Source organism: Solanum verrucosum, unplaced genomic scaffold (assembly GCF_900185275.1).
Source record: "Solanum verrucosum unplaced genomic scaffold, falcon-dt-bn FXZP01001028.1, whole genome shotgun sequence".
NCBI classification, from domain to species: domain Eukaryota; kingdom Viridiplantae; phylum Streptophyta; class Magnoliopsida; order Solanales; family Solanaceae; genus Solanum; species Solanum verrucosum.
In genome coordinates, this window is record NW_026019686.1 from 64,966 (window position 1) to 89,036 (window position 24,071).

The window sequence follows — 24,071 nt, forward strand, 5'->3', positions numbered from 1 at the left end:
GTTGAAGTACTGTCCAGGATGCTGAATAAGTTGTACTTGAACCAGAATTATCAAGGTTTTCACATGGAACCTAGAGGTCCTCAGATAAACCATCTTAGCTTTGCGGATGATGTTATTATATTTACCTCTGGCCAAAGAACTTCTAATTCAGCTTATCATGAAGACTTGACCACTTATGAACAGGTGTCTAACCAGCTTATTAATCGAGACAAGAGCCACTTCATGCTCCATGTTGACTCTCCTCAAGGCATTGCTGAAATGCTTAAGGAGGAAGCTGGTTTTAGACAGAAGGACAACCCAATTAACTACCTGGGATGTCCTCTGTATATAGGGGGCCAGAGAATTATCTACTACTCTCATCTGGTGGATAAGATAGCTAAAAGGATTAGTGGGTGGCAAGCTACGATGTTGAACTTTGGAGGCAGATTAACTATAGTGAAACATGTCTCCACTCCATTCCCATTCACACCATGGCTGCTATTTCCCCTCCTAAAACCACCCTTCACTATATCAAAAGGCTTACTGCTGATTTGTTCTGGGAAGAGAAAAAGATAAGAAAAAGTACCACTGGGCTTCCTGGGAAAATATCACTTTTCCTTATGATGAAGGGGGTCTGGGGTAAGACACCTCAATGATATTTGCAATTCCCTCCAATATAAACAGTGGTGGCACTTTAGAAGTACTAATTCCCTATGGGGGCAATTCCTCAAGGCCAAGTATTGTCAAGAGCTAATCCTGTTGTTAAGAAGTGGGATACGGTCAATCACTGGTCTGGAAATACATGAGCAATAATAAATCTCAGGTTGAAGAACATATCATATGGAAGATTAATTCTGGTACGTGCAGCTTTTGGTGGGATAATTGGCTAGGGGAAGGCCCCCTTGCTCACCATACCAATGAAAGCAATCGACTCAACAACAACACTATCTCTCAATACATGCTTAATGGAGGGTGGAATGAAACAATGGTAAGACAACATGCTCCTCCTTTGATGATCCCAAAGATTTTGAGTATACAATTTCAGTTCCAAGAAGGTGTTGCAGACCAACCTATCTGGAAACTTACTGATAATGGGAAATTCACGTGTGCTTCTACATGGGAGAATATCATAACCAAAAGACCCAAAATTAAGCTGTACATTATATATGGCACAGACACATTCCCTTCAAGGTTTCATTTTTTTATGGAGAGCATTGAGAAGGAAATTGCCTACTAATGACAAAACAACTACATTTGGAGTCCCTCTTGTTAAGTGTTCATGTTGTATCAAGGCTGGCTGGGATACAATTGATCACATATTTGTAACGGGACACTTCGCTAATCACTTTTGGCAATATCATTAAGATATTTTGGGAGTTAGGCATGACAAGATCCCTTTGAATAATCTGATCACGAGATGGTGGACCATTGAGCATACAAAGGAAGTTCAAAAACTCCTATATCATACAATGCCTATTATCATCAGCTGGAACCTTTGGAAGAACGGGTGCTCAGCTAAATATGGAGGGAAACAATCGAGCAGTGCAAGAACCAAGTTCATGATCTTCAAAGACACTTCAATGCTTCTTAATACTGTTTTTCCTTATCTGCAATGGCCTAATTCCTGGCCTGAAATGATTAGCTACGTGCAGCAGTGCTCCCAGGAAATAGGAGTCAGGCCGGTCATCTGGAATAAACCTCCTGTTAATTATTGCAAATTGAACACGGATGGGAGTGCTTTAGCTAACCCTGGCAGCATAGGAGGGGGTGGCATTCTGAGGGATCAGGCAGGAATATAATTTTTGCTTTCACAGTACCACTAGTACAGGTTTCAACAATCAGGCAGAGGTCCAAGCAACAGTTTTTGGATTAAATTGGTGCTATCAACATGGCTATAGGAAGATCGTGTTGGAAGTGGATCGGAACTCATTACTCGTTGGATAAACTTCAATATCAAGCCTCCCTAGAAGCTTCAAGAATACGTTAAGGAGCTGCAACTTCTCATTCAACAGATGGAATCAGTTCAATGCTTGCATACTTATAGGGAAGCCAACACTACTGTTGATTTTTTAGCCAAACTAAGCCACAAGAAAGACATTCCTCAATATTTTTACACTCTTAGCCAACTTCCTGTTCCAATTAAAGGGAACTACTTATTGGAGAAGATGGGCATGATCAACTTCAGAAGAAGAAGCTGAAAAGAGTCAAAAAGCCTCCTTGAATTTAATTCAGTCTTTCCAATTTGACTATGGCTAGAATAGGTATAGTTTCTTTGAATAGGCTCCTTTTATTTTTCTTTCTCCTTATCTTGTAAGGGGAGAGTCTCCCTGGTTTACGCTTTCCTAGTTACTTTGTATGGAGAGGAGTCCTCTTCTTAGGTACTTAGTGCTAGGTTTTTTTATCTCCTTGTAGTACGGGGATGAGTTGATTATCCTTAGTAGGAAAGTCAATTTTGACCCACCATAGGATCGGAGGTAAGGTTTATGTCCCCCTCCTTGTACTTATTTGTTTTTATTTATGCTAAGGCCTGGGGTGTTGCTAAGCCCCTGACCCCCACCCAAGGGTCGTTCAAATAAAAAAAATCTATAACCCTATACCTAAAAATACACAAAAATCTATAAGCCATAAATGCTAAACCTAAAAAACCCCTAAGAAATAGTTAACCCTTAAAACCCCTAAAAAACCAAAAACCCCTAAATATAAAATATTAGAAGCTCTAAACCCTATAAAGCCCTAAATTGTATATGCTAAATTCTAAAAAATACAAAAAAAAACCTAAGCCCTACACTCTAAACCTATAAAACCCTGAAAAACCCCGACTTAAAAAATCCTAAAAACCTAGATAAACTCGTTAGCCTAAATCCCTAAACCTACAAAAAAAAACCCTAAGCCTTCAACCCTAAATCCTACAAAAACCTAAAAGGAACCCTAAAATCTATTTAAAACCCCTACAAAATCCTAAGAATCCATAAATCCTAAACCTAAAAAAGACAAAAAAAAAAAAAATTGAAACCCAAAATTCAATCAACCCTAAAAAACACTTCACCCCTACACACCCTAAAAAACCCAAAAGCCCCTAAATCAAAAAAACTCGAAGCTCTAAACCCAATGAAACCCTAAATTGTATATGCTAAACCCTAAGAAACACAAAAAGACCCTAAGCCCTAAACTCTAAACCTATAAAACCCTAAAAAAACTTTAACCTAAATAAGCCAAAGACCTAAACCCTAAAAACCTATATAAAACCCTTAACCTAAAACCTTAAGCATAAAAAATCCCTAAGCCCTAAACCGTAAACCCTAACCTGAAACCCTAAATCATAAACCTAAAACCTAAGAAACTATAAACGCTAAACATGAAGAAACTCTAAATCCTATAAATCCCAAAATAAACCCTAAAACCATTTAAAAACCTACAATACCCTAAGCTCTAAATCCTAAATGCTAAAAATATGTAAACCCTATTCCTAAAAAACCCCAAAAAAAAGCCATAAGCCCTAAACCTTAAACCCTAAAAAACCCTAAGAAACACTTAACCCTCAAAAACCGTAAGAAATCCAAAAAGAATCCAAAAACCCCTAAACCTAAAAAAACACTAAGTTCTAAACCCTATAAAGCCCTAAATCGTATATGCTAAACCCTAAAAACATAAAAAAAAATCCCTAAGCCCTAAACCTATAAAACCTAAAAAAAAAAAACCCAACCCTAAACCAAAAACCTAAAAAACCAATTAACCCTAACCTAAAAAACCCAAGCCCTAAACCCTAAAAACCTGATAAAACCCTTAATCTAAACCCTAAACCTAAAAAACCATAAGCCTCAAACCCTAAACCCTAACCTAAAACCGTATCTTAAACCTAAAACCCTACGAAACCCTAAACTTTAAGAAACTCTATATCCCATACACCCTAAAATAAACCCTAAAAACCATTTAAAATGCTTAAAACCCTAAACCTTAAAAAAAACCTAAGCCCTAAACCATAAACCCTAAGAAACACTTAACCCTTAAAAACACAAAAAACCCTACACTAAAAAAACTCTAAGCTCTAAACTCTATAAAGTAGTAAATCTTATATTTTAAACCTTAAAGAACACAAAAAATCCCTAATCCCTAAACCCTAAACCTATAAAACCCTAAAAAATATTAATCTAAAAAACCCAAAGCCCTAAACCCTAAAACCTAGATAAAACCCTTAACCTAAAATCCCAAACCTAAAATAACTATAAACCCTAAACCCTAACCTAAAACCATAAATCCTAAACCTACAACCCTAAGAAACCCTAAACCCTAAACCTTATAAACTCTAAAATAAACCCTAAAACCATTCAAAACCCCTACAAAACCCTAAGCTCTAAACCCTAAATCCTAAAAATAGGTAAACCCTAAACCTAAAAAACATTAAAAAAAAATTGAACCTTAAAAAAACACTAAGAGATACTTAATCCATAAAAGCCTTAAAAATCAAGAAACGCCTAAACTTAAAATACTCTAAGCTCTAAACCCTATAAAGCCATAAATCCTATATGCTAAACCCTAAAAAACACAAGAAAAAACCCTTAGCCCTAAACCCTAAATCTATAAAACCCTAAAAAAACCTTAATGCAATAAACCCAAAGCCCTAAACCTAAAACACTACATAAAGCCGTTAACCTAAAACCCTAAACCTAAAACCCTAAACCTAAAACCCAGAAAAACCCTAAACCTTAAACCATAAGAAACCCAAAATCCCATAAACCCTAAAACCCATTTAAAAGCCCTACAAAACCTTAATCTCTCAACCCTAAATCCAAAAAATCTATAATCCTAAACCAAACAACCACAAAAAACCATATGCCATAAACCTTAGAACCTTTAAAACCCTAAGAAACACTTAAACCATAAAAACTATAAAAAAAATATATATAAAAAAAAAAAAAACCCAAAAACCCCAATATATAAAACAGTATAGGCTCTAAACCCTATAAAACCCTAAATCGTATAAGCAAAATCCTAAAATAAACATACAAACCCAAAGCCCAAAACCCTAAACCAATAAAACCCTGAAAACCTTAACTCAAGAAACCCTAAAAACCTAGATATATAAAACCCTTATCCTAAATCCCGAAACCTCAAAAAACCCTAAGCCCTAAACCATAAACCCTAAATCCTAACCTAAAACCGTAAATTCTAATCCTAAAACCCTAAGAAACCCTAAACCATAAACCTTTAGACACCCAACATCCAATAATCCCTTAAAATACCCTAAAAACCATTTAAAACCCCTACAAAACTCTAAGCTCTAAACCTTAAATCCAAAAAATCTGTAAACCCTAAACCTAAAAACACAAAAAAATCTAAGCCCTAAACCCTAAATTCTAAAAAAATCCTAAGAAACTCTTAACCCTTAAAAAAACTCTAAGCTCTAAAACCTATAAAGCCCCAAATCGTATATGCTAAAACCCTAAGAAACCCTAAATCCTATAAACCTTAAAATAAACCCTAAAACCAATTAAAACCCTAAGCTCTTAACCCTAAATCCTAAAAATCTGTGAACCCTAAACCTAAAAAACACAAAAAACACGCTAAACCCTAAACCCTAAACCCTAAAAAATCTTAAGAAACACTTTAACCTTAAAAACCCTACAAAACACTAAAAAACCCAAAACCACTAAAAACTCCAAGCTCTAAACCTTATGAAGCCCTAAATTGTATATGTGTAACCCTAAAACACAATAAAAAACCCTAAGCCCTAAACCCTAAAACCCTAAAAATCTTAATCCAAAAAACCCTAATCCCTAAACCCTAATAACTAGATAAAAACAATAACCTAAAACCATAAACCTAAAAAATCCCTAAGCTATTAACCCTAAACCCTAACCTAAAACCCTATTTCTTAAACCTAAAACCCTAAGAAACCCTTAACCCTAAACCTTAAGAAACCCTAAGTCCTATAAACCCTGAAATAAACACTAAAAACCATTTAAATTCTAAAATCCCTTAACCCAAAAACCCAAAGCCCAAAACCTAAAAACCCCCCTAAATTCTAAACCCAAAACCCTAAGAAACCCTAAACCTTAAACCTTAAGAAACCCTAAATCCTATAGACCCTAAAATAAACCCTAAAACCCCTACAAAACCTTAGCTCTAAACCCTAAATCCTAAAAATATGTAGCCCTAAACCTAAAAAACACAAAAAAAACCTAAGCCATAAACCCTAAACCCTAAGAAACACTTAACCCTAAACCCTAAAAACCCTAAAACCCCCAAACCTAAAATCTCTAAGATCTAAACCCTATAAACCTTAGTCCCTAAACCTTAAACACTAAAAAAAAACCCTAGGCCCTAAACCTTAAACACTAAAAAAAACCTAAGAAACACTTAACCCTGACTAACCCAAAACCCCTAAACCTAAAAAAAGTCTAAGCCCTAAACCCTTTTAAGCCCTAAATCGTATATGCTAAACCCTAAAAAATCCAAGAAAAACCCTAAGCCCTAAACCCTAGACCTATAAAACCCTAAAAAACCTAAACCTAAAAAACCCAAACCTTTAACCTAAACCTAAAACCCTAAGAAACCCTAAACCCTAAGCTTAAGAACCCTGAATCCTATAAAACATAAAATAAACCTCAAATCCATTTAAAAGTCCTACACAATCCTAAGCTCTAGACACTGAATCCTAAAAAAACATAAAAAACCCAAACCCCTAAACTCTAAAAACCCTAAGAAACATTTAACCCTTAAAACCCCAAAAACCCCTAAACTTAAAAAACTCTAAGCTCTAAACCCTATAAAGCCCTAAATCGTATATGCTAAACCCAAAAAAACATACACAAAAAAACCCAAAGCCCTAAACCCTAAATCTATAAAATCCTAAAAAACTTACACAAAAAACCCAAAGCCCTAAACCCTAAATCTATAAAATCCTAAAAATCCTTAACACAAAAATCCCAAAGCCCAAAACCTAAACACTCCCTAAATTCTAAGCCTAAAACCCTAAGAAACCCTAAACCTTAAACCTTAAGAAACCCTAAAATAAACCTTAAAACCCCTACAAAACCCTTAGCTCTAAACCCTAAATCCTAAAAATCCGTAACCCTAAACATAAAAAACACAAAAAAAAAAACTTACCCCATAAACCCTCAACCCTAAAAACCACATATCTAAAATCTCTAAGATCTAATCCCTATAAAACCCTAATTAATTGTATATTCTAAAGTTTTAAAAACAAAAAAACCCTAAACTCTAAACTCTAAACCTATAAAACCCTAAAAAAACATTAACCTAAAAAACCCAAAGCCCTAAACCCTAAAAACCTAGATAAGACCCTAAACCTAAACCCTAACCCTAACCTAAAACCCTAAACCCTAAACCCTAACCTAAAACCCTAAACCCTAAACCTAAAACCCTGAGAAACCCTAATCCCTAGACCTTAAGAAACCCTAAATCCTATAAACCCTAAAACAACCCCTAAAAACATTCAAAACCCCTACAAAACCCTAAGCTCTAAACCTTAAATCTTAAAGATTCGTGAACCCTCAACCTAAAAATCACAAAAAAATCCTAAGCCTTGAACCCTAAACCCTAAGAAACCTTAAACCTTAAATCTGATAAACCCTAAAATAAACCCTAAGAAACACTTAACCCTTAAAACCCCAAAATCCCTAAACCAAAAAAACTCTAACCTCTAACCCTATAAAGCCCTAAATCATATATGCTAACCCCTAAAAACACAAAAAAAAACCTAAATCCTAAACCTAAAACCCTAAGAAACCCTAAATCTTATAAACCTTAAGAAACCCTAAATCTTATAAACCCTAAAAACCATTTAAAATCCCTACAAAACCCAAAGCTCTAAACCTTAAATCCTAAAAATGCGTAAACCCTAAACCTAAAAACACACAAAAAAACCCTAAGCCTTAAACTCTAAATCCTAATAATCTGTAATTCTATACCTAAAAACACACAAAAAAAACTATAAGCCATAAATCATAAACCCTAAGAAATAGTTAACCCTTAAAAACCCTAAATAAACACCAAAATCCCCTAAATATAAAATATTAGAAGCTCTAAACCCTATAAAGCCCTAAATTGTATATGCTAAATCCTAAAAAAACACAAAAAAAAACCTAAGCCCTAAACTCTAAACCTATAGAATCCTGAAAAACGTAAAATTTAAAAAACCCTAAAAACCTAGATAAACTCGTTAACCTAAATCCCTAAACTTACAAAAAACCCTAAGCCTTAAACCCTAAACCCTAACCCAAACCCAGAATTCTAAACCAAAACCCTAAGAACCGCTAAACCTTAAACTTTTAGAAACCCAAAATCCTATAATCCCTAAAAAACCCTAAAAACCATTTAAAACCCCTAAAAACCCTAAGCTCTAAACCTTAAATCCTAAAAATCCATAAACCCTAAATCTAAAAAATACAAAAAAAACCTAGGCCCTAAACCTTAAACACTAAAAAACCGTAAGAAAAACTTAACCCTCAAAAACCCAAAACCCCTCAACCTAAAAAAATTCTAAGCTTTAAACCCTATTAAGCCCTAAATGTATATGCTAAACCCTAAAGAATCAAAGAAAAACCCTAAGCCCTAAAACCTAAACCAATAAAACCCTAAACCTAAAAAACCCAAACCTTTATCCTAAACCTAAAACCATAAGAAACCCTAAACCCTAAACCTTAAGAACCCTAAATCCTATATAACTAAAATAAACCCTAAAATCAATCAAAAGACCTACAAAATTCTAAGCTCTAGACACTAAATTCTAAAAATCTGTAAACCCTAAACCTAAAAAACACAAAAAACCCTAAGCCCTAAACTCTGAAAAACCCTAAGAAACACTTAACCCCTACACACCCTAAAAACCACTAAAACCCCTAAACCTAAAAAAACTCAAAGTTCTAAACCATATTAAGCCCTAAATCGTATATGCTAAACCCTAAAATATCCAAGAAAACCCCTAGGCCCTAAACCTATAAAACCCTAAAAAACCCAAACATTATCCAAAACCTAAAACCCTAAGAAACCCTAAACCGTAAACCTTAAGAAACCCAAATCCTATAAAACCTAAAAGGAACCCTAAAATCCATTTAAAACCCCTACAAAATTCTAAGTTGCAAATCCTATATCCTAAAAATCCGTAAACCCATAAACCTAAAAAATACTAAAAAAAACTTGAAGACCTAAATTCAATAAACCCTAAGAAACACTTAACCTACACACCCTAAAAAAACCCATAATTCCCTAAACCAAAAAATTCCAAGCTCTAAACCCTATAAAGCCCTAAATCATATAGCCAAATCCTAAGAAACACAAAAAGACCCTAATCCCTAAGCTCTAAACCTATAAAACCCTAAAAAAAAACTTAAGATAAATAACCCAAAGCCCTAAACCCTAAAAATCTAGATCTTAACCTAAAACCTTAAGCATAAAAAATCCCTAAGCCCTAAACCGTAAACCCTAACCTGAAACCCTAAATCATAAACCTAAAACACTAAGAAACCGTAAAACCTAAACATTAAGAAACTCTAAATCCTATAAACCCAAAAATAAACCCTAAAACCATTTAAAACTCCTACAATACCCTAAGCTCTAAATCCTAATTCTTAAAAATATGTAAACCCTATACCTAAAAACCCCAAAAAAAAAAACTAAGCCCTAAACCTTAAACCCTAAAAAACCCTAAGAAACACTTAACCCTCAAAAACCCTAAAACATCCAAAGAAATCCAAAAACCCCTAAACCTAAAAAACACTAAGATCTAAACCCTATAAAGCCCTAAATCGTATATGTTAAACCCTAAAAAACACAAAAAAACCCTAAGCCCTAAACCCTAAACCTATAAAACCCTTAACCTAAAATACCCAAAGCCCTAAACCCTAAAAACCTAGATAAAACCCTTAATCTAAACCCTAAACCTAAAAGAACCCTAAGCCTCAAACCCTAAACCATAACCTAAAACCATAAATCCTAAACATAAAACCCTACGAAACTCTAAACTTTAAGAAACTCTATTTCCAATAAACCCTAAAAATAAACCCTAAAAACCATTTAAAATGACTAAAAACCCTAAACTTTAAAAAAAACATAAGCCCTAAATCATAAACCCTAAAGAACCCTAAGAAAAACTTAACCCTTAAGAAGTCTAAAAAACACAAAAACCCCTCAACCTAAGAATCTCTAAGCTCTAAACTCTATAAAGCAGTAAATCTTATATTTTAAACCTTAAAGAACACAAAAAATCCCTAAGGCCTAAATCATAAGCCTATAAAACCCTAAAAAACATTAATCTAAAAAACCCAAAGCCCTAAACCCTAAAAACCTAGATGAAACCCTTAACCTAAAAAAACCCTAAACACTAACCAAAAACCCTAAGAAACACTAAACCCCTAAACCTTAAGAAACCTAAATACAATAAACCCTAAAAGCCATTTAAACCCCAACTAAAGACTAAACGCAAAACCGTAAATCCTTAAAATATGTAAACCTTAAACCTAAAAAACACAAAAAAACCTAAACTCTAAGAAACACTTAATCCTAAAAATCCATAAAAAACCCAAAAACACTTAAACATAAAACCCTAAATCTTAAACCTAAAACCAAAAGAAACCCTAAATCCTACAAACCCAAAAATATACCCTAAAACCATTTAAAACCACTAAAAAACCCTAACCTCTAAACCCTAAATCCTAAAAATCTATAAACCCTAAACCTGAAAACACACAAAAACCCTAGGTTGTAACCCTAAATCTTAAAAAAACCCTAAGAAACACTTAACCCTTAAAACCCTAAAAGACCCAAAAACCCCTAAACCTAAAAATCCCTAAACGTATATTCTAAACCCTAAAAAACTTACACAAAAAGCCTTAAGCCCTAAACCCAAAATCAATAAAATCATATCGGGCACAATGCAATCTTCGGGCACATGCAATATCGGGCACAATGCAATCTTCGGGATCATGCAATCTCGGGCTCAAATGCAATATCGGGCACAAATGTAATCTCGAGCACAATGTAATCTTCGGGTATAATATAGTTTTTGGGCTCTTACAATAATTGTTTGAGGGCATAAACCTTCGCCTTTTAAAAGGATTGAGTGTCATTTGTTGACGAATTCAGAATATTGTAGCTTTGACCCTTCGTCCTGTTGTAAGGAGTGGGTGCAGTTGAAATGTTGATTTGTCAGGCTTGATATGGAGTAGTTTGACTCTTTCGTCTGATTGGAAAGATGTACCAATAATTAGCGATTTATCGGGCTCAAAATAACTTGGTCCTTCATTCTGTCAGAAGGATAGTATGTCATTTGACTGGCGATTCGTCGAGCTTAATAGCAGTCAGGCGATGTTGAAGTTGTCTTTTGTATGTGTACCTGTCTTTCCTGTATTCAAAGAAAAATTGTGAGTTTAAAAATAGGGGAGGTTGATCTGCTGCGACCGGTGTGCTCCCTTTGACTCGCCATCCAGACCTTTCCGGGCATTTGCATTGAAGAAAAATGTAAAATAGACGGAGAGAGAGTTTTTTTTTGAAAAAGTTTTTGAAAATTAATTTGTAAAAATAATGTTGACTCTTTGACCATGGCACAGTTTGAGACTTTACAACATTTGACTCAGTATCAAATCCGTTATCTGATCTTTGTTGAAGGTTATAGCTTGATTGCTGTGAAATTTTTAGATCCTCTCAAAAATTCTGCCCCAGTCTTGGTTTGTGCAGAAAATGCTCATTTGAAGGAATTTTTGAGACCCTCTCAAAAATTCTGCCCCAGTTAATGATTTGTGAGAAGAAATGCTTTTTGAAGGAATTTTTAAGTTCCTCTCAAAAATTTGCCCCAGTTGCAAGATTTTGTAAGAAGAATGCTCTTTGAAGGAATTTTTGAGACCCTCTCAAAAAATTTGCCCCAGTTACACAGTCAGAAGGGAAAATGAAATTTTTATTATGATATGACCGAACTCCATAGGAGCGCCTACGTATCCCCTCTTAAATGGGAATTAGGTCTGACGTAGTTCCAAATACGGAGTAAGAGAGCATGAGACAAACTTAGATGTAATATCTCTTCACAGCATCTGACGTGATAGGTTTGGGCCAAATTTCTCCATCCATTTCTGCAAGTATAAGGGCTCCGCCTGTCAATACCCGAGAGACTATGTATGGACCTTGCCAGTTTAGTGAGAATTTACCCTTTGCTTCATCTTGATTTGGGAAAATTCGCTTCAAAACCAGTTGCCCAGGTGAGAAGTGTCTGGGTCTAACCTTCTTGTTGAACGCTCTGGCTATTCTATTTTGATAGAGTTGACCATGACAAATGGCGTTAATTCTTCTTCCATCTATTAATGCCAGATTCTCCGCCCTAACTTGTATCCATTTAGCATCATCCAACTCCGCTTCCTGAATAATTCTTAGAGATGGTATCTCTACCTCAACAGGTATCATAGCTTCATTACCATATACCAGAAAATAAGGTGTAGCCCGAGTAGAGGTTCTGATGGTGGTATCATATCCCAACAATGCAAAAGGTAACTTTTCATGCCAATGTTTGTGATTATCGATCATCTTGCGCAATATCCTCTTGATGTTCTTGTTTGCAGCCTCAACAACTCTATTCATCTGAGGTCTATATGTTGTAGAATTTCGATGACTGATCTTGAACCTCTCACACAATGATCTTATCAAATCGCTGTTTAGGTTGGTTTCGTTATCAGTGATAATTGACTCGGGAATCCCAAACCTATAGATAATATTATTTTTGACAAAGTCATCCACAACCTTTTTCACTGATTTGTGAGAGGTGGCTTCGACCCATTTGGTGAAGTAGTCGATTGCAACCAAAATGAATCTATGTCCATTGGATGTTGCTGGCTCGATTGGACCAATGACGTCCATGCCCCAGAATGCAAAGGGCCAAGGTGAACTAGTAACATGGAGTTCGTTGGGAGGAACTCGGATCATATCTGCATGAGTCTGACATTGGTGACATTTTTGAACATAGCGGATACAGTCTGTCTCCATAGTTAGCCAGAAATATCCCGATCTCAGGATCTTCTTTGCCAATGTAAAACCATTCATGTGAGGACCACATGTTCCTGCATGTATCTCTTTAATCAGTCTGCTAGCTTCTCCAGCTTCGACGCACCTTAGCAACCCTAAATCGGGAGTCCTCCTATAAAGAATTTCTCCACTTAGAAAGAATTGATTCGCTAACCTCTGAATTGTACACTTTTGTACACTTGTTGCATCCTCTGTATACTCACCGCTCTTCAAATATCCTCTAATGTCATTGTACCAAGGCTTTCCATCAGGCTCTTCCTCAACATGAAAACAGTATGTTGGTTGCTCGTATATGTGGATGTAAATAGGATCAATGTAATTATGATCAGGATGCTGAATCATGGAAGACAAGGTGGCTAAGGCATCTGTGAATTCATTCTGGATCCTTGGCACATGTTTGAATTCTGCCTTGATGAACCTTTTGCACAATCTATGCACGCACTCCAAGTATGGTAACAACTTCCGATTCTTGGTAGCCCATTTGCCTCGGACCTGATGGATCAATAAGTCTGAATCTCCTATTATCAACATTTCCTGGATATCCAAGTCGATAGCGCGTCGGAGCCCCAATATGCAAGCTTCATATTCAGCCATATTATTTGAGCATAGGAACCTAAGTTTGGCTGATACCGGGTAATGTTGCCCAGTTGGTGAGATCAAAGCAGTTTCGATGCCGGATCCGCTCAAGTTCTTAGCTCCATCAAAGAACATCCTCCAACCATCATATCCTTCAGAAATGTCTTACCTGACAAAAGCTACTTCTTCGTCTGGGAAGTAAGTCTTCAACGGTCTATATTCATCATCTACAAGGTTCTCCACCATATGATCTGCTAATGCCTGTGCCTTCACTGCCTTTTGTGTAACATACACTATGTCAAACTCACTCAGTAATATCTGCCATTTAGCCAGTTTACGTGTAGGCATAGGCTTTTGAAAGATATACTTCAGAGGATCCATCCTTGAAATCAGATAAGTAGTGTGCGAGGAGAGGTAGTGTCGCAACTTCTGGGAGACCCAAGTTACAGCACAACAGGTATGCTCCAATAGAGAGTATTGAGCCTCATATGATGTAAACTTCTTACTTATGTAATATATCGCTTGCTCCTTCTTTCCAGTCTCATCATGTTGCCCCAAAATGCAGCTGAAAGCATTATCCAACACTGATATGTATAACAACAGTGGTCTACCAGATTCCGGTGGAACCAACACAGGTGGATTGGACAAGTAATCTTTGATTTTGGCAAACGCTTGTTGACATTCGTCTGTCCATTTCACCGCAGCATCCTTCTTCAACAGCTTGAAGATAGGCTCACAAATGACAGTAGACTAGGCTATGAAATGACTGATTTAATTTAGTCGTCCCAGGAAACTCATTACCTCTTTCTTACTCTTCGATGGAGGTAGATCACGAATGGCTTTGATTTTCGATGGATCCAGTTCTATACCCCGGCGGCTGACGATGAAACCCAAAAGCTTTCCAGCAGGAACCCCAAAGACACATTTTGCAGGATTCAACTTCAAGTTATACTTGCGTAGCCTGGCAAAGAACTTTCACAGATCATCTAGATGATTTGAACCCTTCTTTGATTTGATATGACATCATCCAGATAAACTTCAATTTCCTTGTGGATCATGTCGTGAAATAGGGTGGTCATTGCCCTCATGTATGTAGATCCAGCATTCTTAACCCGAAAGGCATTACCTTGTAGTTGTAAGCACTTCACGGTGTGATGAATGCAGCTTTCTCAGCATCATCTTTATGCATCTTAATTTGATGATAGCCAGCAAAGCAATCCACGAACAATTGTGTTTCATGCTTAGCACAGTTATCAATCAAGATGTGTATGTTGGGCAATGGAAAATTATCTTTGGGACTAGCTTTGTTGAGATCCCGATAATCCACACAGACTATAACCTTTCTGTCTTTCTTCGGCACTGGAACGACATTTGCAAGCCAGGTTGGGTACTCCGTCACTTGAAGGATTCCAACATCTAATTGCTTCGATATTTCTTCCTTGATTTTCAAACTCAACTCAGACTTGTATTTTCTCAGCTTCTGCTTCACAGGAGGACATGCTGGATCAGTAGGCAATCGATGAGCTACGATTGAAGTGCTTCACCCTGTCATGTCTGCATAAGACCAGGCAAAGATATCCTTATTCTCCATGAGACACTCTGTATACTCTTTCTTGTCATCTTCCGTCATATGGATGCTTACTCAGGTCTCTTGTACCACTTCTGAATTTCCCAGATTTACCACATTTGTTTCCACTAAATTTGGGTTGGGTTTTTCCTCGAATTCCTCAACCTTTCTGATTAACTCCTCAGGGACCTCACTTTCTTCGACTTCCTCTTAGTCAATAATGTTAAGCTGTGTAATCTCATTATATGCCATAGTCTCAGATTCAACATTTTTATAATAGATTTTGCTGGAAGAAAGAATAACGCACAAATAAATATAAGATATTAAATAGATGGGAAAAGAACTTTATTGATTAAAACTCAAGAGCTTCACAAAACTAGCATTTGAAAACAATAACATAGAACTGGAATTTAAAACTATTTATTGAAAACTTTTTTAAAAAAAAATTGATAGAAAACTTCTTCCAAAGCTACCCAGATGCCCGACGAGGTCTGGATGGAGTTGAGGTCCAAATGCTCATGTTGATCTTCACTTCACTGCTTCCTCTAGGGTCCCCTTTCTCCTCCGCATTGATCACGACATTGCAAACTTTCCCTTCCTCCTTGGTCAGAGACAAACCTTTCATGTCTTCTAGAAGCTCGTCCATGATGCCACCCATGAAACCTGCTGATCGGAATGATTGGTGCAATGGTGATATGGGTTTCTTCAATGGATAGTAGTACCCATCTCTAGGTGGCTACCAATCAAGCCACTCCATAGTAGTATATTTGTATCCCAAGCCGAAAGTGGTTCAATGACGAATGGGTTGTATAGGTTCAACTATTCCTTGTAGATTGGCTCCCAAACCTTTCCCAAGCTCAAAACCAAACCAGGCCATCATATTTATGATCTTCTAGCTAAACCAAAGTTGCACTTCAATGTTGCCAACAAGCTCAACTGTATGGTACATCTCACCGTCTAGATGACCTCTTCCTTCTATCGCATATACAGGATGTCCTTTTTTCGCATGGACTACAACCTCTTCATGATCCCATTCAAACTTCAAGCATTGATGAAGAGTAGAGGGAACTGCTCCAGCCATATGAATCCAAGGACAACCCAGCAATAAGTTATATGAGGATGGAATGTCTAAGACCTGGAAAGGTATTGGGAAAGTAGCAGGACCAATGAGCATGTCCAAGGTTATTTCCCCAATAGTACCCCTCTGAGAGCCATCAAAAGCTCTCACATTCATCTTCCAGGTTTGGATCTTTGCACTATCCATGCCTAGCCTTGTCAACTTGCTCAGAGGGCAGATATTCAAACCGGAGCCCGGAGCCTGAATCAACCAAGGCTTTGGTGATTGTCTTGTCCTGATATTGAGCTGAAATGTACAAAGCCTTATTGTGGGTTGTTCCTTTAAGTGGCAACTCATCTTCGTGAAAAGATATTCGGTATACCTCAAAAACCTGCCCGACCATTTGGGCTACCTCTCCATGAGTGATGCTAGATGGGACATAGGCTTCACCCAGGACCTTCAATAGAGCGTTCCGATGAGTTTCGAAAGATTGAAGCAATGACAAGATTGATATTTGGGAAGGGGTTTTACTCAATTAATCAACAATAGAGTATTCTTTAGCTTGTGCCTTCTTCCAGATACCATGATCCTCAAACTCTGCAATTGGTGCCTTGGACTTGTTGGAGCTACCTTGAAACAAATTTTCGGAAGTGTAAATTCTTCCAGATCTAGTCACTCTTGCTGCAGTGTCTGCTTCTTCCACTTTCGCCTTTCCCTTTCCATAATCCCATGGGACAGCATAGGTATCAAATTGGGGAGGGGGAGGAGCTCTGAGAACGCTGAATGGGGGCTTGGGCATGGCAACCTCAACCTCAAACGGAGCACGCCTTTGCACTACTATTGGAGTCCGGGCGGTAACAATCATTGATTCTTCTGGTTCAAGGACCCAGATGGATTTCTCCAAATCCAAGGTATCATCAACTTCTACCATGTTGACCTGATGGTTAGGCAGAGGGTTGTTTGCAACATTTGGTGCTAGATCCTTGAGATAGATGGCCTTAATATCAATCAATATTTGAACCTTATTTTTCAGGGCTCTTCAAACTTTGGTAGTGTGAACTTTCATCCCAGAATATGGTAGGCACAAACCTTGTTAGGGTCATACCATTTTGTGCGGACATCCACAGGTAATGCAGGAACTGGGGTGACATAGTTAGCCTCTTTCAGTTTCTCATAAAATTGGGCTATGGGCTCAGCCAGAGGGGTATAGTTCTTCGCAGGTCTTCTTTCATATGGTTGTCTGTTTCGGTAGCTCGGTGTTTGGGTGGGTGGTGGACTTTGGAAGTATGTTAGCTGGGCATTATAAACAGGATATGAAGCTTGATGATATTGAGGAGGAGAATTTTAGGAATATATTGGCATGGGGTTGGGAGATATAGGTGGTGGGGCTGAAGGATATGGAGTTTGGGGATATGGAGATGGAGGTGGGGTTGTTGTTCGGTACTTATATGGGGTTCTGGTTCCCTGAGCCATCATGACCGAACCTGTTTTCTTTCGGTTTTCTGCCATTTCACCAGATTGTAGAGCTTTGTTGGTGGCTTGTAAGGCCTCTAGGTTGATGATAGTCCCACTTTTTATGCCTTCTTCAATTCTTTCGCCTAATTTAATAATTTCAGCGAAACTCTTCTCAGCTACAAGCATCATCCTGTCATAATATTGTGGCTCTTGGGCACAGATGAAGTAGTCTTTCATCTGAGATTCTTCTATGGGAGGTCTGGCCCTGGCCGCCTCAGACCTCCATCTTATGGCGTAATCCCTGAATGATTCACTGGGCTTTTTCTTCAGGTTTTGGATGTAGAACCAGTCAGGTGCATTTTCTATATTAAATCCAAACCTGTTCATGAAGTCGGTTACCATGTCCACCCACTCAACCCATTTTCGAGGGTCTTGTTCAATATACCATGATAGAGCCTCCCAGTGAGACTCCTCATAAACAACTTCATGAGTATCTTGTCGTCTCTCCCCACCCCTACAAGCATGTCACAGTACATTCACAAGTGGGCTTTGGGATCTCCAATGCCATTAAACATTTCAAACTTTGGAAGCTTGTATCCTTTAGGTAGTTCTACGTCGGGATGCATACACAAATCCTCGTAGCTCAGTCCTCCCAACCTCTTGCTTTCTTCCACATGTTGCACCCTGTTAGCCAAGTTATCTAATCTCTCGGTCAGGGTTTTTATCAGAATATCCTTTTGGGAGGACTCTGATTCATGGTAGTTATGAGTCACAGGAGCGGTTTCCACATATATGGGGTTGAGGTTGTTATTTCCAGGAGTATATGAAGGGTTCACATTTGGAATTGGTTCTAGAATGGTTGGTTTAGTTTGTTGGTGGTAGTCGTAAAATGGGATTTGGGTATTTTGGGCATGAAGTGGTGGGAAGATATTTGGATGAGTGGGTTCAGGTCGGGATACATTGGTTGGAGGATTGTTTGGCATGGTTGTTTGGGTAGAGTGAGGAGGATTGTCTATATTTTCGCCAAACTGGGTTTCGAGAGAAATAGACAACTTGGCCAAATCACGCATATGAGCTACTTCTTCTTACAAATCTAATAAGTCTTGCGCTCAAGCCTAAGGACGAGGTCACTTGGAAGTTTCCCTCCCTTAGAAGTTTCTACTCTTTCGTTGTTGTTATTGTTGTCAACCATCTTGCCCTTGTCTTTGTATTCTGCTCGTTGAGGAGAAGGAGAAAGGGGGGTCCCTTTCGATCGTGTATGTGCCATAATGAAGGACAGATCAACCTTAGGAATAGGAAGAACAATGGAATCAACAGAAAACAGTGTTAGGGGATTAGAGCAAATAATAATAATAATATCACATTGTTTGAAATAAGCGGTCTAGATGCAAGGGACCTCGTTGAGCCAGAGGTTGGCCTAAGACGACATATAAGTGATGCATAATGATTAATTCAAGCCTTATTTTCCAATTGGAGTTTAGAGTTAGAGAAATAAAAACGATCTTCATATATTGAATAATTTCAATTTAGTACATCAGACTAAAGCAAAACTAGAAATAAACTAAAGGGCTAAGGATAACATGGGGGAAATAAAAATCCTAAAAAGAAACAGGGTCAATGCTGATCTCCAATGTTAGGCACAATTTGCTGCCTCATTTCTGGATTGATCTCATAGTCGCGGTTGAGGAGGTTGCGAGCCCATCTTCTCTCATTTTCATCATCGAAACCTGGAAGGCCTTCTTCACTCAAATCTGCATGCTCTGCGTCCTCCAAAAGTCACACATAATACTCTAGTGTGCAGAAGGGTCTATGCTATCGAACATCAATAGTTACTCTTCTTTCCCATCTTCGCAATATGGTGCCCACTTGTGGTATTTCTGGCCCAAAATCATACCCATAGTGGTCCATATGTGATCGCAGAGGTATCATTTGGATTTGTCTAAACTGTCGGAGGACTCGGAGTGGTGCGTATAGTTGCACGCCATTTAAACCAATGAGCTTGATAAAATAGAGCTCATTACCCCTTATAATGACACGACGAGGCTTCAACCAATAATACTTCCATTGAATTTTGGTGGCTAAACGCTCTCTCAAATACACAAACCAGTCCTCCGTTCCTACAGGGGAAGAAAAATATTTCATCCATGTGGGATGATTCATAATGTTAGTCCCCACACCCCCTCTCAAAATGTCTACCAAATTATCTCTCACATAGAAGTGCTCAACGGCCCATAGTTGCAATAGGAAATTGCACCCCTCGAAGTATCTTTTTCCCTTGGTGCACTTAGTCAATGCTCTTAGAATTTCTGCCAGTATCATGGGAACTATGGTTTTCCCACCTCGAGTCATCATACGGACCACATAACTTAGGCTAGTGTGTATTTTCCCTCCTTCCCTAGGGAAATCTAATGAGCCTAATAGTGCGACAGCGAAAGTATTAAGACGGTATCTTTCCCATTTCGCAGGAGAGCAAGCGAATTCTCTGTGGAAGTTTTCATGGCCTTCCTCGTCTCCAAAACGTGAGTATAGAAACTCTAAAGAAATCCATCCCTCTTTCAGACAAAGTAAACTTTGATTATGACACATGCCCATTTGTTTCAAAAAGGACCTTGGTGTTGGCTTGTGTGGCACAATCATTTCACGTTCTTTGTAAGGAAGATCTAGAAACCCACCAATCTCTTCAATTGTCGGAGTTAGTTCAAAATCCCTAAATTTGAACACTAATCTCTCGAAATCCCAAAATTTCAACAATGCCTTGATCAAGTGACGGTCAGACGCGATGGAGATTAGGGCAGTAAGGCCACCTAGTAGTTCTTTTGCCTCTAACTCTCGATTCCTCTCAATATCCTTCCACCAGACCTTCAATGTAGGATTCACTTTGACCACCATTTGCGTGTTTGGAAAATGAGGATAGGCCATGACTCTGCAAATAAACAATAAACAAAATCTAAACTCCATGTTGGCAAAATTTGGCTTGATTTAATTATTATGACCACATTGACACATAATTATGCAATTTGTCTAAACGGTGTTGGGGCCCTTTAGACAATAAGGTGGCTACTAATCATGGGGATTGACACCAAGGGTCAAACCGTCTATGGCTTATGCAGCATGTATGACCTAACTAAGATTTCTAAGAGTTGGCTTGACACGGACTTGAAAGGAATTCTATGCGAGAAGGCTCGTGATTTTTCGGTAGTAAAACTATCTGTCCGTCCACGCATATGTCGACTCTCTATAATTGAGTGTTTGAAGAAAAATTGGAATAGTTGTGAGAAGTGCAAATGCACAACATCACTGTAACTATATAAAAAAGAGGAAGAGGGTCCTAATTGGGGGAAGTATGAGTGGAATGTCAGTTATCAAAGCAGTAACATTTAGCACTTAGATGGAAAACAGTAACACATAAACTGTTTATGAAAAGCGGTAAATAAGCAAGTAAATAAATACATGCATAAATAAAAGGAAATGAATAGACAAACATTGTGAATAATCAGGCAAATAAGGCAAAGGGTATGAGATTAAACATGGAAATACCCAAATAAGAGAAAAGGGGAAAGGGTGAAACATGAAAATAAATAATAAGGGACAAGGGGAAGGGATGAAACATGGAAAATATGCAATAAATAAGGAAACAAATGATAACTAAAGATGGTAATCAACTAAACAAATAATGAAATAGTCAGATAAAGTAAACCCCACATAAATCAAATGAAACACGTAATGGTTATAATCTAATATCCCCAGCGGAGTCGCCATTCTGTCGCGCCCCATTTTTCTCAAAACGAGTTTTGGTGCACAACCTAACAACTCTTTTGGGTTTTGGAGGATTGAAGAGTCGCCACCTAACGAATTAAGGCGTGTTAGGGCACCTATCTAACCTAGCTAAATCTAACTAGGTCAACGAACCAGAGATCAGGGTAAGGGTTCAATTTACCTCGAGAGGAAGGTGTTAGGCATCCCTCGAGGTCCACAAATGTGGGTCCCGACCGAATCTCATGTAATTTATGTGGGGGTTACAAGTAGCATTTGAGGTCACTTTATTTATTATTATTTAATTAAACATGTTTGCTAGGTGATAACTACTATTAAACAATTAAGATCAACTCATTTATTTATTTAATTAATTAAACATGCAAAAACTAGGTGATAACATAATACTAAATAATTAACACAAATAAAATTTAAAAGATATAGCGAGAAGATACAAAGCAGACAACTATATAAGTAAATATCATTTTTTATTTAATTAAACTACCCCAAATAAATATAATTATAAATATATAAAGGGAGAAAGGAAAGGGAGACTCTGAAGGACTTTACGAATCAGCACTCGACTTTTCTTTATTGAGGTCGGTTACTCGTAGGTACAGACAAAACCAAGGTTTGTCACTAAGATCGAGTCGATGTCATCATCTTCGTAGGGCCTAAACTACCCCTACCCCACCACCGCATGCTTTTCATCTCTAAAAGGTGTCTAGCGTCCCCGCTTAAAGTCCAAGAGACATTGGACTACTATTATGATGGATTTAGACTAAAATAAAATAGAAGTTCCTAATAGGCCCACCTAGACACCAAGTCAAACAATTTGGATGAGCATTTAGCATGTAAAGTCTCAAGTTGTCCTCTAGATTTTATTATTAACATGTTAGCAAACACACGTAATTATGAAAAGGTCGCATGCAAAGTGTGTGAGCAAACAAACGGGCATTAACAAAATAGTTATTTAGTAAAGGAGGAGCAGAAAGTTGTTATAAGTGCAGGAAAAACTTATTAGACTAATTTTTAAAGGTGGTAGAAAATTATACAGAATGCAGATTTTGGTGTGCAACTGATTTTAAAGGGGGTAGACATTAATAACGGATTTTTATTCATTTGATTTGAAAATAGAACAAAAAAGTGATCACACATGCAGAAATATTTTTCAACAATGACAAAATTGATTATTAATGCAGAAATTTGTTAAGAAGTAGCCGGTTTATTAGATGCAATAATTCAATAATTGATTTTAGGTTGCAAAGCAAATAATTATGATGCAGAATTGACTATGTTGAGCAAATTAGTATGCGTAGAAAGCAGTATTGATTTTATCATTTAAATGTTAGAACTTAATGCATCACAAAAAAAAAAACAGTAGCACACATAAAAATGTAGTCTAATTATTTTTCAATGTTGGAGATTAATTAGTCTATTCTAAGCGGCCACAAAAATAATTATATCGCAGAACAGCGGTGTAAACTTTATAACCGCATGCTATTTAGTTACTTAATATGTTGGAATTATTAGAAGCCTACAAACATGTTATCTAAGCGATTATCATGTTGATTGGTTAATTACATGCATCAATAACAAACATGATAGATTTTAGATAACATGCTGGCAATTAGTAATTGAAATTAGGTGGCAAGGTTGTTTATTAAATGCAAAAAATAGATAATTCAGGCAGATTTGGGCAAGAGCAGATTCTATATTAAGTTGTTCAGATTTAAATTAGAAACTACTAGGTTGCTTTTAGTTCTTAACTGGCAGAAAATAATTATGTCACAAAACAGTGGCATAAAATGCACAACAACTATAATTAATATTGGTTTTATTATTTGAATCCTATAGGCAGAGTTTCTAAGAAATTCCAAATGACAAATAAAGTAAAAGTAACCCTATGATCATGATATTATTAAGAAAACCTATAGGCATGGTATCTATGTGATTAACATGCTAGTTGACTAATTATGTGAGACAATAACAAAACAGGGCAGGTTTTAAATAACATGCTAGCAATTATTTGATTTAATTTAAGTGGCAAAATATGTTACAAATGTGGAAAATATTAACAGTGAGCACAGAACAATCAAAACAAATTTTGTTTCTATTTTAACATTCAGAAATTAATCAAAATCTAAAGACATGGCTTCTAAATAAGTGAACATGCTGACAAACTAAGCCAACTGATTTGTTCAAAATTATTAGATTATTAAAAATCCTACAGACAGTCATCTAAGTGGCAAAACACATTTATATCACACAAACATTATAACCGGACAACATAAATTATAATTTTACTCAAGAGCGTGATTCTATATAAAGGTAACTAACTAAAAAAAAACTATAGGCATGCTTTGTAGGTAATACTGAAATTTAAGCCTATATGCATGGATTTCTAACCCATTAACATGCTGAAAATTTAATTAAATACAAATGGTAAAAAAAAACAAATCTGGTACGAGCAAGTTGTTAAAATGTTAATGCTTATTTATTTATTATATAATGGGGTTGATAGTGAGCCAAATAACGCAAGGAACAAACATTATTCATTAGTAGGATTAAAAGGTGGATATGCAAATCATATAAACAGATTGCAATGAGCAGTCAAATTATCTCCACATGTTTAATTTTAAGCATAATTAGGCAAAG

General features: G+C 36.9%; 1 protein-coding gene across 1 annotated transcript; it reads left to right on the forward strand.

Annotated features, from left to right (window-relative positions):
• The first annotated feature begins 18 nt into the window (after nt 1-18).
• On the forward strand, nt 19-555 carry LOC125836786 (uncharacterized). The gene has a single exon (XM_049515988.1). The coding sequence runs from the start codon at nt 19-21 to the stop codon at nt 553-555; it is 537 nt and encodes a 178-aa protein (XP_049371945.1).
• Nucleotides 556-24,071: the final 23,516 nt, after the last annotated feature.

Bases quoted from the DNA above. Each gene is read 5' to 3' on its own strand.
- LOC125836786 (XM_049515988.1), top strand. From the start codon at position 19: ATGCTGAATAAGTTGTACTTGAACCAGAATTATCAAGGTTTTCACATG.